At 38.0% G+C, this 17,361-nt stretch overlaps 1 protein-coding gene across 2 annotated transcripts in view; it reads right to left on the bottom strand.

The window, feature by feature from the left end:
* Positions 1-15,055, bottom strand: part of TXNL1 (thioredoxin like 1) — a 34,748-nt gene extending 19,693 nt beyond the window's left edge. Inside the window, exons 1-3 of one of the 2 annotated variants that reach the window (XM_029232928.1) lie at positions 14,672-15,055; positions 4,320-4,416; positions 1,968-2,141 (exon numbers count right to left, since the gene is read on the bottom strand). In XM_029232928.1, coding sequence (XP_029088761.1) covers positions 1,968-2,141; positions 4,320-4,416; positions 14,672-14,769 — 369 coding nt within the window. In that variant the 5' untranslated portion in view covers positions 14,770-15,055. The remainder of the gene's footprint in view (positions 1-1,967; positions 2,142-4,319; positions 4,417-14,671) is intronic. The other variant, XM_029232920.1, reaches the window with a different exon arrangement.
* Between the last annotated feature and the right edge of the window lie 2,306 nt (positions 15,056-17,361).

Below are 17,361 nucleotides of genomic sequence, written 5' to 3'. Positions count from 1 at the left end.
TACTTTGTATTCATAACATCTGGATGAAATTAAATGTCTTATTTCCTAAAACTTCATTTTTCCCTGTTTATTTCCTACCCAAAGCCAAAACCCTGATATCATACTTAGCTGATGTAAAGAAGTATCACTGCAGCTAAGCAGCCAAGACTGTTGTGCCCATAAGACTTTTTCATGCAAAAACCCTAACTAATAAAGGAAAAAAATACAAAGAAGTAAACACAACTGTTTACAAGTCAAATGATTTCCAAAATTTTCCAAAAGGCGTCATAACCCTGACTTACACATGTTCATACTTTCTAACTGAATATTACCATTTCAAATTATCATATAACAGTTCTATTTTAAATAAATATTAATTATTAAGTCCTTAACTTAAAGTAATTAATGCCACTACCACATGTTAAAGACACTTTCTGAAGACAAAACTCCCCCTCCACCCATAAACACAAAAAAAATCTCTCATATATACCTGACTACAGGTTCTCCTTATTCAACATGAATTTAAGGGCCTTACATAATGACTGGTAGCTCTATGGCAGGCCTGTCTTAATGTACTTGGTGGACTTCCCTGGTGGTCCAATAGTTAAGAATCCTCCTTCCAATGCAGGTACACAAGTTTGATCCCTGGTCAGGGAACTAAGATCCCACATGCCGTGGGGCAACTAAGCCCGCGCACCACAACTACTGAGCCCGCAAGCTCTAGAGCCCGTGCACCACAACTAGAGAATTCATGTGCTGCAACTACTGAGCCTGCACACTCTGAAGCCTGCACACCACAGCTAGAGCCCACATGCTGTAACTTCTGAGCCCACACGTTCTAGAGCCCACGTGCCACAACTAGAGAGAAGCCCTCACACCACAACGAAGAGGCCGTGTACTGCGACGAAAGATTCCGCATGCCGCAACTAAGACCTGACTCAGCCAAATAAATAAATAAATTAAAAAATTTTTAAATGTACTTGGTACACATGCTTCCATATACTAGCTTTAACTTGAGGTAACACTTTTTTAAAAAAAAAATTCATTTTTAATCTGCCAACACAATGACTTTATAACAAGCAAAATTTAAAAATATATATACAAATATTATTTTGGTAGGCAGGTTTTACCAATTTGCATAAACAAGTCAGCTACCATGAAGTGCTACTTCTGAATTTTACTTCCTTCCTGAATAGCTCTCATATGATAGACACAAATTATGACTATTCATATTATATAGTTTTCAAAAACTTTGACATTCTTAAGTCTTCAAGTTATTATTTAGAATAATAACTCTTAAAACTGTGAAAAACATATCCAATACTAAAGTCACATTTGGTTTTAAAACAAAATCAATAACTAGGGTTTTTAAATAGATATATTTAAAAAGAGGGAGAAAACTTTAGAAACCAGCAGAAAAGGGAGTTCAGTATGTAATGGTCATACACTAAAATTTACATGCCATTTTACACAACTGTCAAAAAGTGAAAAATTTTTCCAATGAAAAGTTTTTCACTTTGGGAGGGAAAAAAAGTAAAAAACAAACATATAAAAATGGCTATTGGGACTTCCCTGGTGGCACAGTGGTTGAGAGTCCACCTGCAGATGCAGGGGACATGGGTTTGTGCCCTGGTCCAGGAGGATCCCACATGCCGCGGAGCGGCTGGGCCCGTGAGCCACCGCCGCTGGGCCTGCGCGTCCGGAGCCTGTGCTCCGCAGTGGGAGAGGCCACAACGGTGAGAGGCCTGCGTACCACAAAAAATAAATAAATAAATAAAAATAAAAAATAGTTTATGATGGGGGCTTAAGGTTATAATACACACAACACAGACAAAATCAAATAGTCAGCTATTACATTTACTTTTAAAGTTCTTAACTGAAAGTATTCTTAACTAGCAAAAGACAAAACATGAAAAGAGTGAACTTCACTTCAACCAAATAATGACAAATGCAAGACACATCATGATTTCACTTTTAATTCTACATACATAGCCTTTTGGAATATCTGTGTCCTCGTTGCTTCCAGGGTCGTTTTCCAAGTGCTGCTTGATCTTTTCCTCTAGTCCCACAGCATCTGCTCCTTGATATTGATCAATTCTCACTTTGTTTCGAAAAAATAGAAATGTAGGTGTTGCTGATATATTGTTGGTGGCAGCTGTTCCCTAGAATTGTCAAGTTAGATAGCATTATGAATAAAAACTAATCTTAAACCACTCTGAATATTCACTCTACATCTCTATGGAAGTTAAATATCACAAGCATGAACTAAAAACATGTAAAATAACTTACTCCTAATTGTTACTTAAGAAAAAACAGGCCTATTCTTAAGGGGCACAACTATATTACCCTTATGTCCGCAACAAAGAATAGCCCTGCATTTTTGTTTTAGTGTTAAGTGCTTCATCCAATAGAACAATTGGCTTCTAACACAGAAATTGCACTTTACAACACCAGACAGTTCTCTCATAAGTACAGACTGTTTCTCAAATGGAGAACCCCAGAAGGGTATTGAGATATGTCAACACAAACCACTGCTACTAGGAAAAAGTACACATCTGAAAAAACAGTAGCCCATCTGTCCGTGAAAAGGAGGTAACACCCTTTGCACTGCAATCCTCATCTAGTTCTACTCTTTTTTTTTTTTTTTTGCGGTATGCGGGCCTCTCACTGTTGTGGCCTCTCCCGTTGCGGAGCACAGGCTCCGGATGCGCAGGCTCAGCGGCCATGGCTCACGGGCCTAGCCGCTCGGCAGCATGTGGGATCTTCCCGGACCTTCCCGGACCGGGGCACGAACCCGTGTCCCCTGCATCAGCAGGCAGACTCTCAACCACTGCGCCACCAGGGAAGCCCTAGTTCTACTCTTAAAGAAATGACTTCTGGTCTTCCATCAAAAACACCACAACGGGTATCTTTTTAAATTCTGCTCCAACTCCACGATTTCATAAGACTAACTACCGAATGAAAATTAATCAGTCACTGATTCATTAAACTCATTAAACTCTTCATGAGAAGTGTAAAGAAAATAGTAAAATAGGTATGTCACCTTGCATATTCAAACACAAGGAAGAGGTACCGCTATATTGTTTTTTTAAAAAAAGCATGAAGTTTACAGAGATGTCTTCTCTAAGCCTCATTAAAAAAAAAATGACCTTTTAGAACAGTGCTGTCCAAAAGAAATATAATACAAGATACAAATGTGAGCTACACATGTAATTTTAAATATTCTAGTATCCACAAGAAAAAAGTAAAGAGAAACAACTGAAATCCATTTTAATAATTTATTTTAGTAAATCCAAATATGCAATTCAACATACAGTCAATGTAAAAAGTTAATGACATACTTTACGTATTTTATTTCATACTAAGCCTTCAAAATCCTATGTGTATTTTACAGCACATCTCAATTTGGACTTGCCACACTTCAAGTACTCAGTACCCAACCACATGTGGTTACTGTACAGGACCACACAGCTCCAGAAGACAGCACTTCCAGATCAGAGACAGTGACTACTTAAAATAAGGCAAAATAAGGCCAGGGCTGCTGTCCAGAAGTATGCGATATAAGTACTAAACAATAAACGTGTAACATAGAGTTTGCACCAAATCCCCAAAATACTTATCTGCAAGCTATGTAACATTCTAAGATTTTTTTCCAACCCAGAAATGTATCAAAGACAAAAGCTTCACTGGAAAAAAAAAAAAGTTACAGAGCTGTTATTTATGTATGTCAAAAGACTACATTTTTAGTGTTGGAAGAAGCCTTCAAAAAATTTTTTTCTCTAACAATTCCTCCATACATCTAGATATGCAAATGCAGAACTGTCACACAGCCATGCTGACTAAGTAACCAGGGCAATCTACCTACAACACTGTGGCTCAATCAATAGTAACCAACATTTTAAACTTCCTGCTGAGTATGCAGCTTTGGAGCTAGGGTTATAACTGATCAATTCAAAACAAACTATATCCAAGAATTCTCTGCCATGGCTTTCTAATCAACCAGTTTGTCTGTAGTATAAGATATAATTTTAGATTTACAAAAAAATAAACAAAGAAATGTAAAACACAGAACTGCCAGGTGACCTATTAAGTTTAACAACATAATATTAGTTTTGTACCAGAAAAATATTATTAGCAAACCCAGAAGCAATTAACATTGGACTACCCTTCTTAACTAATGCAGCCATAACAACATTTGTAATAATTACATTAACATAATATTATCCTACCTTCAAAAAAATAAGTACTTAGTGCATAAAGAGATAAAGGATGAAATTAATGTTGAATTTCAAATCAATTTGTAAATAAAAAGACATTTTTTTAAGGACTCTTTGCCTTACCTGACACTGATGTACATCTACTTCCAAGAATACTGCTTGTGGATACTTATTACTCATAGAACTGAATGCTGGGGCAATCCTTAAACATGGTCCACACCTGTGAGAAAAGTAAGAGATGCTTGGTAAAATAACACCCAAGATTGTACTAATTTATACTCTAAAGATCTTGTCAATTAAAACGCAGAATTAAAAACATTCTGATCAACCTGTCTTTAGACTTTCTTGTCTTTTCCGCTGTACTATTTAGATACACTTGCATCAGTACCACACTGTCTTAATGACTACAGATTTATATTAAGTCTTTAAGTCTAACAGTGTTGTCTTCCAGCTTTCTTCTCACTGAACGAAATTAAAGATCTAAATAAATGGAGGAATACACTATACCTATGAACTGGAAAACTCAACACTGTCAAGATGTCAAGTCTCCTCAATTTGATCTTTAAAGTCAATGTAAAATTCCAAGGTTTGCTTGGAAAAATTAACAAATTTAAATTCTAAAATTTATAGGGAAATAAATATCAAGGATAGCCCAAGCATTTGGGGGTTCAAAGCTGAAGAAATTACATTACTAGATATTAATAACTACCAAAAAGCTTTATAAAATTAAGAGTATAAAGGATAAACAAACTCACCAATTTTAAAAGAAAAGGGTCCAAAAACAGACCCACCCCACACACAGTAACCGAACTTCTGAAAAAGTTGACACAGCAGTACAGTGGGGAAAGGACGGTCTTTTCAGTAAACAGTGCTGAGTCAATATGGATATCCACATGGGGGGGAAAAATAATGAATCTTTACCCCTAACTCACACTGTACACAAAAACCAATTCCAGATGGATTACAGATCTAAATGGGAAAGGTAAAACAACAGTTTTAGGAAAAATAAATACAGAGGATACTTTCAAAACCTTGGAGTAAGCAAAGATTTATTTCTTAAAACACAAAAAGCACTAAAGAAAAAAGGGAAGAATTGATATGTTGGGATATACTTGATAAGCTGGAAAATATTAAGGTTAAGACCTTTTGTTCATCAAGATACCACTTAGAGGGTGAAAAGACAAACCACAGACTAGTAAAAAATATCTGTAAAACATATCAAACATAGGAGTTATACCTCTAATATGTAAAAAAGCCCCTACAAATCAATAAGAAGACTGACATTCAAAAGAAAAAAGGGTACTCTCAAACTGGACAAATGAGGTTATCCAAACAGTCCATAAAGAGAAAAAGACTTCCTCAGTCACTATGGAAACCAGGGAAATGCAAATTTGGAGACACAAGAGGGAGGAGATATGGGGATATATGTATATGTATAACAGATCCACTTTGTTATAAAGCAGAAACTAACACACCATTGTAAAGCAATGATACTCCAATAAAGATGTTAAAAAAAATTTTTTTAATTAAAAAAAAATAAAACTACTCCCACCAAAACAGCTAAAACAATAGAGAAGGAAGTACTGTCAAGAACTTGGAGCAATTGACCTGTTAGTGACAGTGCAAACTGGTATAACCACTTCAGGGGGTAAGAAAAGAAACTGACAGTATCTGCTAATGCAAGATTTATGCCTACTTATGACCATTTCTAGGGTATATAAAACAGAAATGTCTGTATATGTTTGCCTTAGGGCTTTTGAAAAAATATTGGTAGTAGCAATATTTCTAATGGCCAAAAACTGGATACCACCTAAGTTCCTTTCAACAACAGAATAAGTAAACTAACTGTAGTTATTCACATACTGGAACACTATACAACAATGAAAAGGAGTGATGTAAAACCTCATGCCAAAATATGGATGAATCTCACAAATAACACTGAGAAGAGAAGTACACTATATGATTCCATTTATGTACAGTTCAAACACAGGCAAAACAAATCAATGGTATTATAAATCAGGACAATGGTTACTTTTGTGAGAGTTAGTGACAGGATAAGGGCATGAGAGAGATTTCAAGAGGCTAGAAATGTTCTAATTGTCCAGAAGCTGATTAAATGTGCATGTATATTCAGTTTGTGTAAACTCTCTAAACTATACATTTATAATTGTATACTGTGTATATCTCAATGAAAGTTTCAAAAAATGAGAAAAACCTCGGCTTTAGCAGATAGGAACACAAGGAAAAGCAAACTCTAAAATACAAGATTTTCAAATTCAAGCTATGATTCTCTCTCCACTCTTAACATTTTAATCAGCATTTTCACCTTTTGCCATCCTTAAGATTCATACCAAAAAGTTAAGAAAGTAACTCTTAATTTCTTAAATATTAAACTTGATGCTTCTGAAAGTAAATTTTTGGATCGAACAATGCTGAAATAGGCCCTGAGACTAAATTTTAAAGGAACAAACATTTACAGTCGACAAAACCTATGTTTAGTTTAGCAAAATACTTCTGGTTATTAATAAGTCTTAAACACTATGGATGGGAGTACAAATTGGTAGAGCCTTTTTGAAGGGCCATTTGGTCATTATCTACCAATTTTAAATGAACACAACCCAAGATTCAACAATCTCACTTCTAAAAGTCAATCTTATCTTAACACTTACTCAATTTCACAATAATATGTATAAGGAAGTTCAATGCAATATTTGAAATAGTAAAAATAATAATCTAAATGGCAATCAATAGAAAATTATTTTTTAAAGTTATAACATGTAAAATAAGTTACAAGGATATATTGTACAACACAGGGAATATAGCCAATATTTTATAATAACTATAAATGAAGTGTAGCCTTTAAAAACTGTGCATCACTATACTGTACACTTGTAACTTACATAATACTGTACATCAACTATACTTCAATTAAAAAAAAGTTATGACACACTCACACCAAAGGATAAGGATAATTTACACAGTTTAAAAGAAAACTAAGTCTCACGATAAAATATTTTCTATGACCACGTTAAAAATATGTATTTATATGTTATATATGTACATAAATATATATTGAAAAGTTAGGTGGGTCACACAATAAACAATTACTTCTGTAAAGTGGGACTAGAAAAGGAAGGGAGTTTAGGGGAGACTTTTAAAACTACCTATACTTCTGTATCCTTTGCTTTTATATGATAAACAGGTATTTTCATAAAATATTAAATTGCAAATAGAGAATTGAATGTTAACTGCATTTAAACAGTAGGCATGGATGAAGCACAGGTATCATGCTGTACCACAAAATATACCTGGTATACACACAGTATCAGGTTTTCTCATTCCTGAAAAACCTTCTTTCTGCAAAAGCGTGCCTTCGAAAATAAGACGGCTTATGGAAAAAATAAAAACAAAAATTTAAAAATTTAAACCCATGCAACTTTGTAAAAACATTCCTAAGAAAAATAGTAACTAGTATTCAGGAAATACCTGGACAGACAGGCAGGTGGCTCAGACCTAGAGGCTACACCTCAGAGGATATTTAAAATGTACAAAAACAAACGAGCGGAAGTGCCCGCTTACAGGTGCTGTGAGTATCCAGATGGAAGGGGAGCTCTGAGCCCATGGGGCTGCCATCCAGGCAGGGACAGGAGGAAGCAAGCACAACATGAGAATGACCCCCGCTGGGGACCAGGAGCTCAGGTGTAATTTAATTAATTTTGACTTGCTTAAAAGGAACCTGAAAGGGAGCCTGCCTCTGTGGCTGAGGGCTTTTCTCCTTCCTGCTAAAGGTTCTATTTCTATTCCTGCTCTTCACTACCTAAGAAAAATAGAATATGAACCAACCTCACCTCCACACTTACTGACATAATCACTCTACTCATCAATCAAGTATGAGCTACCTGGAGTTAAAGAAACTCTTCTTGAAGCTAAAGAGACTGTACTAAAATAATGGCTACCTTGAAAATAAGTGTTCCCTTTCAAAATTTAACCTGATCTAGATCCTTTGTTTAATTTTAGTTAGCCATCATAGGTTGGAACTTTAGTCAAAAATCAAAATAAATCATAGAACACAGAAGCATAGATATATACAGCAGCATACTTTCACATTATAATCACTCAAATGAACTGATTTGTTATTTTAAGTAAGATGTTTTCCTAGCTTACCCCTAGCATTTAAAAGTAAGCTTAAAGTTCCATTTTTTGCTGAGATCATGAACAAATTATTTGATTTCTCTGTATAAAATGAGAAGGGACTAGATTCTTTAAGGACCTTTCCTATCTCTAAAATATTTTTCTCCAAGTATGCCTAAATTTCAGGATTGTACTTTTTTCTCTTGCACAGCCCCTGATTTGCAGTCTTTAGACAGTACATAACCTCAGGACCTTTGAACTTGTTGTAAAAGAGACCAGACCATCTAGTCCAGAGGCTTAAATAAGAAAGAAAGAAAGAAAGAAAAAAAAAAAGTTCTTTTTCCACCTCTGAACTTCTTTTTGTTGGAAAGCTGATCTGTTAGGTCCAATATGTAAGAAAGATTCTGACTTATGCTTTTTGAGAAAAACCTCAGCAGACAACCCTCTAGCTTTCCGCAAAACGTAAAGAACCAAACCCACAAAACTGAAACTTTAAAACTGACCTAACCTAACACAATCATTCAATAAATGAGAAGTGAAGACCAGAAAAGTTGAACGACTTGATCAAGGTCAGACATTCCAGTTAATGGCAGGACCACAACTAGAACAGTTAACTCCTAAAGCCAATCCAAGATCAGCTTTCTTTGAAAGCACCACGTTAGGTTCTTAGTAAGATTTGTGTTTACAGTTTTTCATAGTCTGCTGAATTAGGTATTATTTATTGATAAAACCTAAATACATAAAGGCTTTATATCAAACTAAAGATGTTAAAAAACCTAGCTGGAACAGAGAAAATGGAAGGAAATTGTTAATAGGCATGTCATTTTCGGTTATGAAATCTATTTTTAACTTTTTAAGTTATAGAAAAGTCACTATGAAAATTCTTCATTCCTGTCTTCTGATACAAGCACCTGGTACCACACAGCTACCATGGAAATATTCTGTAAAAATTACTTTTAAGAAAAACTCTGCAGGATAAACAACAAGGTCCTACTGTACAGCACAGGGAACCATATTCAATACCCTGTGATAAACCATAATGGAAAAGAATATGAAAAAGAATGCATATTTATGTATAACTGAATCACTTTGCTGTAGAGTGGAAATTAACACAACACTGTAAATCAACTATACTTCAATAAAATAAATTAAAACAAAAAAATGTGTGTTTACTGTCATAATATAAATAGATTTTATTTCAAGAACTTGCTATTCTTTCCTATTCGCTAAAGTAGTCAGTGCTCCACCTTGAGCAGTAATATGTGTAAACACATTCAGCTGGTGTGGGTGTGGAAAATGTATGTGCTTTCTGAAGGCGTATTTTAAAAGTTTATTTTTCTGCGGGGCATAACTTTAAAACAGGTTATTTCTAGATGTCTTATATTTACTAATGGACAGGCATAACCATAACTGGTCCTATTAGTAACACAAAATAGCTAACGTTCATTAAGCATTTATTATATGTTAGGTAACTTATAAAACGTTTAAATTCATTTAAGCTTTACCATTCCTCATTTCAAAGACAAGAACAATGAAGTACAGGGCTGAAATTTGATCACAAAACCCATCTCTTAACTGCTATTTCAAAACCCCCAAAACAGTGGCCTACACTGTGCTTTTTTTTTTTTTTTTGGTTATTTCTAAATTAACTGCCAAGATTAAGACTATTTATATGCTCTTGAAAGGAATCCAGACAGATTACATACTATATGATACCATTGTTATAAAGTTCAAATACAGACGAAATTAGTCTACAGTGTTAAAGTTCGAGAGTGATGAGAAGGAGCCTGCAGGAGGTTGCCGGGGGTGGGGATGTGACTGTGCTACGCGGCTATTCCTGACCTGTGTATTGGTTAAACGAGTGTGATCACCGCGAAAATTTATCAGACTCTACACTTAAATGATTTGTATACATTTTTGCGTGCCTGCTATACTTTTTTAAAATAAAAATATTTTTTTAAATCCTCTACATGTTCTCTAGGGCCTCACCATTCGCTAGTTATCTTACAGCCACCCACCTCACTCCCTAATATAATCTGCCCAGTCCTTATGAACTGTTGGGCCTCCTAACTCTGTATTATGGTAAAGTACCTTCAGTCCACAGCAATTTTACAATATATAATTAATACTATTATACAATGTATTATTGGGACAAACTATCATAATCGTTAGATTTCACCATCCTAACGTACACTGACATTCTAACTGGATGGTAACAATAACACCTAACCAACTACAAAGTAAGATCTGCTTTAAGAAAACTGAGAGAACCTACTGTATAGCACAAGGAACTCTACTCAATGCTCTGTGGTGACCTAAATGGGAAGGAAATCCAAAAAAAGAGGGGATATATGTATACCTATAGCTGATTCACTTTGCTGTACAGCAGAAACTAACACAACATTGTAAAGAACTATACTCCAATAAAAATTTTAAGAAACCCAAAACTGAATATATGGTAAACATATCTACAAAAGTAGTACACTCATGAATTCAAGATAAAAGTCACTCATTGCTGAGTTTCACAGGAAAGAAAATGCATATCCTTTTAAATTTGGCATTTACCCATCAGTGATAACAAAACTAGCACTGTTTATGACCACTTAAGTGTATCCGGGTATATTTAAGAAGTAATAGTTTGGAGATACCAGTTACAAAAATATGTTACCACAGTATATAATGCACATATATAATTTCATTCTCTAAATGATATGGTTAGTCTACATGTTATTATTCCCACTTTACAGGTAGGGAAATGAATATCAGAGTGTGAACTGAACTGACTTCCATCAAAGGATTTTGCAGGCAAAGCTTATTCAAGGCAACATTTACTAAAAAATGTCAGGCTCCATGCAATACAGAGGTGAACTTGCATGTCCCTTCTGCTTAGGCTGGGAAGAACAGGACAGCACTTCACAACCCAAAGAGTACATTCAACACTGGGACCTTAAACAAGTCATTTAATCTCCTTCTGACTCAACTTCCTCATTTGTAAATTGGAGATAATTTTAAACATTATTTTGAGGACTGCAGAAGTCAATAAGTGCTCCAATAAGTCCCTTACACAGACCAAATTTGATGTAAGTGACAACTATTTTAATTGCTTAAAAAAATACTAGAGAAGGGTGCCATTCAATGGGTGAAAGACAGTTTTTTCAACAAATGGTGCTGGGAAAACTGGATATCCACATGCAAAAAAATGAAGTTGGACCTTTACTTAACACCATATATAAAAATTAACTCAAAATAGATCGAAGACCTAACTTAAGAGTAAAAACTATAAAATTCTTTGATGAAAACATAGGGAGGAATCTCCATGACACTGGATTTGTCAATGATTTCCAGAATATGACACCAAAAGCACAAGAAACAACAAAAGAAAAAACCATAGATAAATTGGACTTCAGCAAAATTTTTAAACTTCTGTGCATCAAAGGACACCATCAAGAAACTGAAAAGGCAACCAATGGGAGAAAATATTTGCAAATGATATATCAGAAAAAGGATTAAGACCCAAAATATATAAAGAACTCCTACAACTCCACAACAAAAAAACAAACAATCCAATTCAAAATGGGCAAAGGACTTGAACAGACATTTCTCCAAAGGCAAATGACCAATGAGCATGAGAAAAAATGCTCAAAATTACCAGTCATCAAGGAAATGCAAATCAAAACCACCAGATACCACTTCACACTCATCTAGGATGGCCACTAAAATATAAAAGAAGTTGGTATGTAGAGAAATGGGAACTCTCCTGCATTGCTGGTGGAAAGGCAAACTTGTGCAGCCACTGTGGGCAAATAGTTTGCTGGTTTCTCAATATATAGTTTGCTGGTTTCTTATATACAGAATTACCATATAATCTAGCAATTCCACTCACAGACATACACCCAAAAGAACTGAAAGCAGGGACTCACAGAGATCCTTGCACACCAATGTTCAGAGCAGTATTATTTACACTAGTCAAAAGATGGAAACAACCCAAATGTCCATCAAAATATGCGGTATATACATACAACAGAATGTTGTATGTATATGTACATATACAACAGGATATTACTCTGCTTTAAAAAGGAAGGAAAATCTGACACATGCTAGAACATGGATGAATCTTAAAAACACTATGCTAAAATAAGCCATAAACAAAAGGACAAATATTATATAATTCCACTTAAATGAGTTATCAAGAATAGGCAAATTCATGGAGACAGAAACTAGAAGAGAGGTTACCAGGGGCTGGGGGCAGTGGAGAGAAGGTATGGGAATTACTGTTTAATGCGTGCACAGTTTCTGTTTGAGATAATGAAAAGATTCTAGGATATGGATGGGGTAATGACAGTACAACATTGTGAATGTACTAGAACTTCCCCGGCGGTCCAGCGGTTACGACTCCACGCTTCCAATACAAGGGGTGCGGGTTTGATCCCTGGTTGGGGAACTAAGATCCCACATGCCACGCAGCGCGGCCAAAAAGATTAAAAAATATGTGTATGTGTGTGTGTGTGTGTGTGTGTGTGTGTGTGTGTACAGTGATTGTACTTAATGTCACTGAACTGTATATTTTAAAATGGCAAATTTATGTTACATGTATTTCACTACAATTAAAAAAACAACTGAAATACTGGAGAGCCACTGAAGATTCTTAAACAGAAGAATGACAATCTGTATAGTGTTTTAGTAAAAATAATAGGATGGACAAAGCACGGCAGGTGAGAATAAGGAATAAGGCTTCAAGTAGGGATGGAAAGGAAATGGAGAAACAGGTGGTTGAGAAAACTATGTTCTTGGCCTAAAGTGGGATGACAGTAACTTTTCTCACTTCATATAAATCATGTATTACTCTTCATCTCTCCCCCTGCTATGGTCAAGGGGAAAAGAGAGTATATCATTGAGGCACAAAAGTATAAACACTCCCACTAACTAGAATTAGAAAAGTGAACTAAAAATTAGGTTCGTTGTTAAAATCATCTCTTCCTTTTTCCAACTTCCACCTAGGACTTAACAAATGTATATAGGTATTCCCTCATATTAAGAATGGTCATGATAAAATCAACAAAACTGGGAAGACGAACCTTAAAATCTAATGTATCCCCCCCTTTCCAATTCTGTATGAGAGAGATTGGTCCCAAGGTAAGTCCTAACTTGTTTTCATCTCTACCTACATCCCTCCATCCCCAAACCTAATCTAATCCTAATGCCACCATCTGTATATTCAACATTTATAGAATCACGTTCGATAGGTTTGAATCACTTTTTGCTCTAAGACTCAAAACACTGCCTTATGTCTATACAGTTACCTGGACAACAAAATGTGTTGCATAAACAGTGGTATTTGTAGTAGACTTCTCCAAGTTAGTGTAAGTGTAAATAACACCAGGGGGTCAAGGTAGATCAAGAGGAGACTTCTAATCCTTCCCACTGGACACTGACATACACAAGGGGAGGTAAGCAAATACACAAGCTCGCTGAAATCTTGGTTCTGAATGTCTATTTCCAGCACATCACTCTCATACAGGGACCCAACATGGAAGATCCGCCAGCTCTGCGACCTATGAATTATGTTGAGATTTACCAAAGCCAGATAACATCTTTCAAGTGCCCTGTCCTCTTAAATCATCAAGTCAAAAATGGAGTCTACTTGGTCAAAGCCAGATATCTGGACACCTGTCTACGTGTACTGTATATATATACCTACTATAATTTCCGTGATCAGATGCAACTTACACAAAGTGGCCTAACTTACAAACTTACAAATCAAAGAAGTAACAGAAACGTTAAGAAAATTAAAAAGCATCCTGACCCAACATTAACTTAATTTAAAATGCATTAGCTTTAGTTCTAAGCATTCCGCGGATTAGTCGCGGATTAGTTGGGTAGCTGAATCTTCCTACAGTTTTCCACATATGCAGGTGGTGAAGACGAATCAAACCGTTTGGGTAAATTAAAATTTGCAAGTTTCTAAGATGCAAGTGACAGCTGCATCCCGGGAAAGAAGGGGACAGGCGCAAGCAGGGGCGGCTGTGGGAGACTCCCACAGACAAGAAAGGAAAGAGCCGGGTCACCCCCAAGAGCAGACCCCTTCCGAGGACTCAGGAACAGCAGGCGGGGATCTCGCGGGCTGGGGAATGCGGTCGGCCAGGCCTCCGAGCCTGCCAGAGACGCCCCGGTGCACAAACGGGGGTTCACACCCAGGAACTGAGGCCTAACCGGGCAGTGGCCTTGGGCTGCGCCCAGCGCCGGACATTCCGCAGCAGAACACGACCACAAGGCAGGCGGGATCGGGAAACAGAGAAAGAAAAGCACAGACAGCCGGGACTCACTGGGCTCGGGCCCGGACTCACCCTCGCATGGTGAACTTGACCACAGCGAGTCTGGAGCCCGCGCCGCTCAGCTCCGGCTGGAAATCCGGGTCACTCCCAACCGGCTTCACACCCACCATTCTCAGAAGTCCGGCAGGGCCGCCGCGAAGCCACAGGCTTCAAAACTGAAGAAGACCCGGGAGAGGAAGGAGGGAGGCTCAGGAAGGCCGAGGCCTGGGCAGAGGAGGTAGCGACCGCGGAGTCTTCTCCCGGGGCTCTCAATGCCGAGTCACGCCAGGGAGCGGAGCGGCCGTGGGGGCGGGGATAGGAGCGGGGGTAAAAGGCAGAAGCGAGGAAAGGAAAGGCGTGCGGCACCCGGCAGCCACCGCGCAGCCGGGCCGCCGGCCCTTACGCACCTTGACGTCATTTCCGCGCCGTCCGTTTGCTCCCACTGTCCAATCCTAAAGCGCAACCCGTGGCCCCACCCCCGACTGAGGAGCTCCTCATTGGCTGGAGCGGCGCAGGCGCAGAAGCGGAGCGGTCACAGGCACAGGCGCAGGCGCAGATTGCACTTAAGTGCGTGTATTCCTCCGCGGTTCGGAGACCAGGGTGTTTCACCGAGGAGTTTCCCTGTGGGAAAGTGAGAAAAGAACCGTTTTTTCTCCGGGGTTCTTGGCTGTTGCCTAAGGTATTAAGTTCCCTGCTGGAAATGCTTTGAGTATAGTCCTGTCTCATATTCGGGACAAGTCGCCACACTAGACAAAGTAGACTTTAGGAACATTTATTGAGGGATCTCATTACACTTGGGCTCTCTCTGGGTAGTCATGCGTCAAATACTAATGTTATTCACCTTTCACTTGTGCCTAAAAACATGAAAACACCGTCTCTCCTTTAGGAACTCACAGTCTGGTGATAGACGCAAACAATAGTTACAGTAACAAAGAAGTTTGCAAAGGAAACGGTGGAAACAAATGAGATAGGATGGGGCAGGATAAATTTGCTAGGCGATGTGACCCCTGAATCGAATCTTGATAAGGAAAAATGAAGGGCATAGCCAGATGGTAAGAGATGATAGGGTACTCCAGGCCGAGAAAGCAGCAATGCAAATGCAATGCATGGGTTGAGAGGGATGGGGATGATGATGATGATAATAATAATAATAGTTAACAAATTATGTGCCAGGCAACATCCAAGCTCTTTATGTGTATTAGCTCATTTAATCCTCACAACAGCCCTAATTTTCCAAAGTTCACACACCTAATGCAAAGTCAAGCCGGTGTTCAAGTTAAGGCGGTCTAGAGTTCATTTAAATATTAGACTAGGAGACAAATCAAATGATTTACCTTTGCTTTTAGCTGGGGTGATGAAATTGAAGAGGAAGGTGAAGGTCAGATGATAACTAGGAAAGGAATTTGTATTTTAACATGAAGACAATGGAGTGGTCACTGCAGGACAATTTTGTGGTTACAAGTGTCTTTAGAAAAAGCACGGGAGGGCTTCCCTGGTGGCGCAGTGGTTGAGAGTCCGCCTGCCGATGTAGGGGACACGGGTTCGTGCCCCGGTTCGGGAAGATCCCTCATGCCGCGGAGCGGCTAGGCCTGTGAGCCATGGCCAATGAGCCTGCGCGTCCGGAGCCTGTGGTCCGCGATGGGAGAAGCCACAACAGTGAGAGGCCCGCGTACCGCAAAGAAAAAAAAAAAAAAAAAAAAGCGCGGGAGGTAGCAGTGAGGACGAAAAGCAGTGGAACTCCACTTTAGGAGTTTACTGTACTCCAGGAACTGACTTACAGGAGCAGCTGCAGTCAAATGATATACTTGAGAAACAATTAGAAGATAAAAACCACAGGGTTGAGTGAGCAGGCCGACCAATTTGGTGAGATGACAAAGGAAGGAGTGTAGGATAATGCAAATATTTCAACCTTCTGGCTCTTTTTACTGATATGAGATGCCAGAAGGACATCCAGGTGAGGTGTACGTTAGGTAGTAGGAAGGATGAGTCTGAAAGTAAAGAAAAGAGTAGGCGAAAGCTGCAGAGTTGAGAGTCATCAGTTTGGGTGGTAATTGAAGCCCAAAAAATGTGAAAAGAGAAGCCTAAGTGTGCTGCAGAAACATAATTATTCCTAACTGAACACAGCCAGAGCCTTCGTAACTCTGTCCCTTTCTCATGTGATACCAGAACAGTGTAATGGCTTTAGACTCAAAGAGACAAAAGGTTCAATAATAAATCTCTGCTACTTATTATTTTGTGGCCGTGGACAAGCCACTAACCTCTCTGAACTTCACTTTCTTGTCCATGAGAATTGGATTAATAATACCTACTTTCTAGGATTGTGAAGGTTAAAAGTAATAGTAGATGAGGTACATAAAGAACTAGAATATAAGGTGCTCAATAAAAGATATTTATAAATAGTGGTGTGTTAGGGCTGCCATAACAAAATGCCACAGATGGGGTGACTTTAACAGAAATTTGTTTTGCAGCTCTGAAGACTGGAAATCCAAGATCAAGGTGTCAGCAGGGTTGGTTTCTCCTGAGGCCTCTCTTCTTGGCTTGTAGATAACCACCTTCTCACTGTGTCCTCATGCACACACACAAGCATGTACACTCCTGATGTCCCTCTTCTTATAAGGACACCAGGTCTATTGGATTGGGGCCCACCCTCATGACCTCATTTAACCTTATTACCTCCTTAAAGGTCTTGTCTCCAAATGTGAAGGCTGGGAGTAAGAATCACT

Source organism: Monodon monoceros, unplaced genomic scaffold (genome assembly GCF_005190385.1).
Source record: "Monodon monoceros isolate NGI ecotype Baffin Bay Population unplaced genomic scaffold, NGI_Narwhal_1 Super_Scaffold_1, whole genome shotgun sequence".
Taxonomy (NCBI): Eukaryota; Metazoa; Chordata; class Mammalia; order Artiodactyla; family Monodontidae; genus Monodon; species Monodon monoceros.
This window is presented reverse-complemented; position numbering and strand designations above follow the sequence as displayed.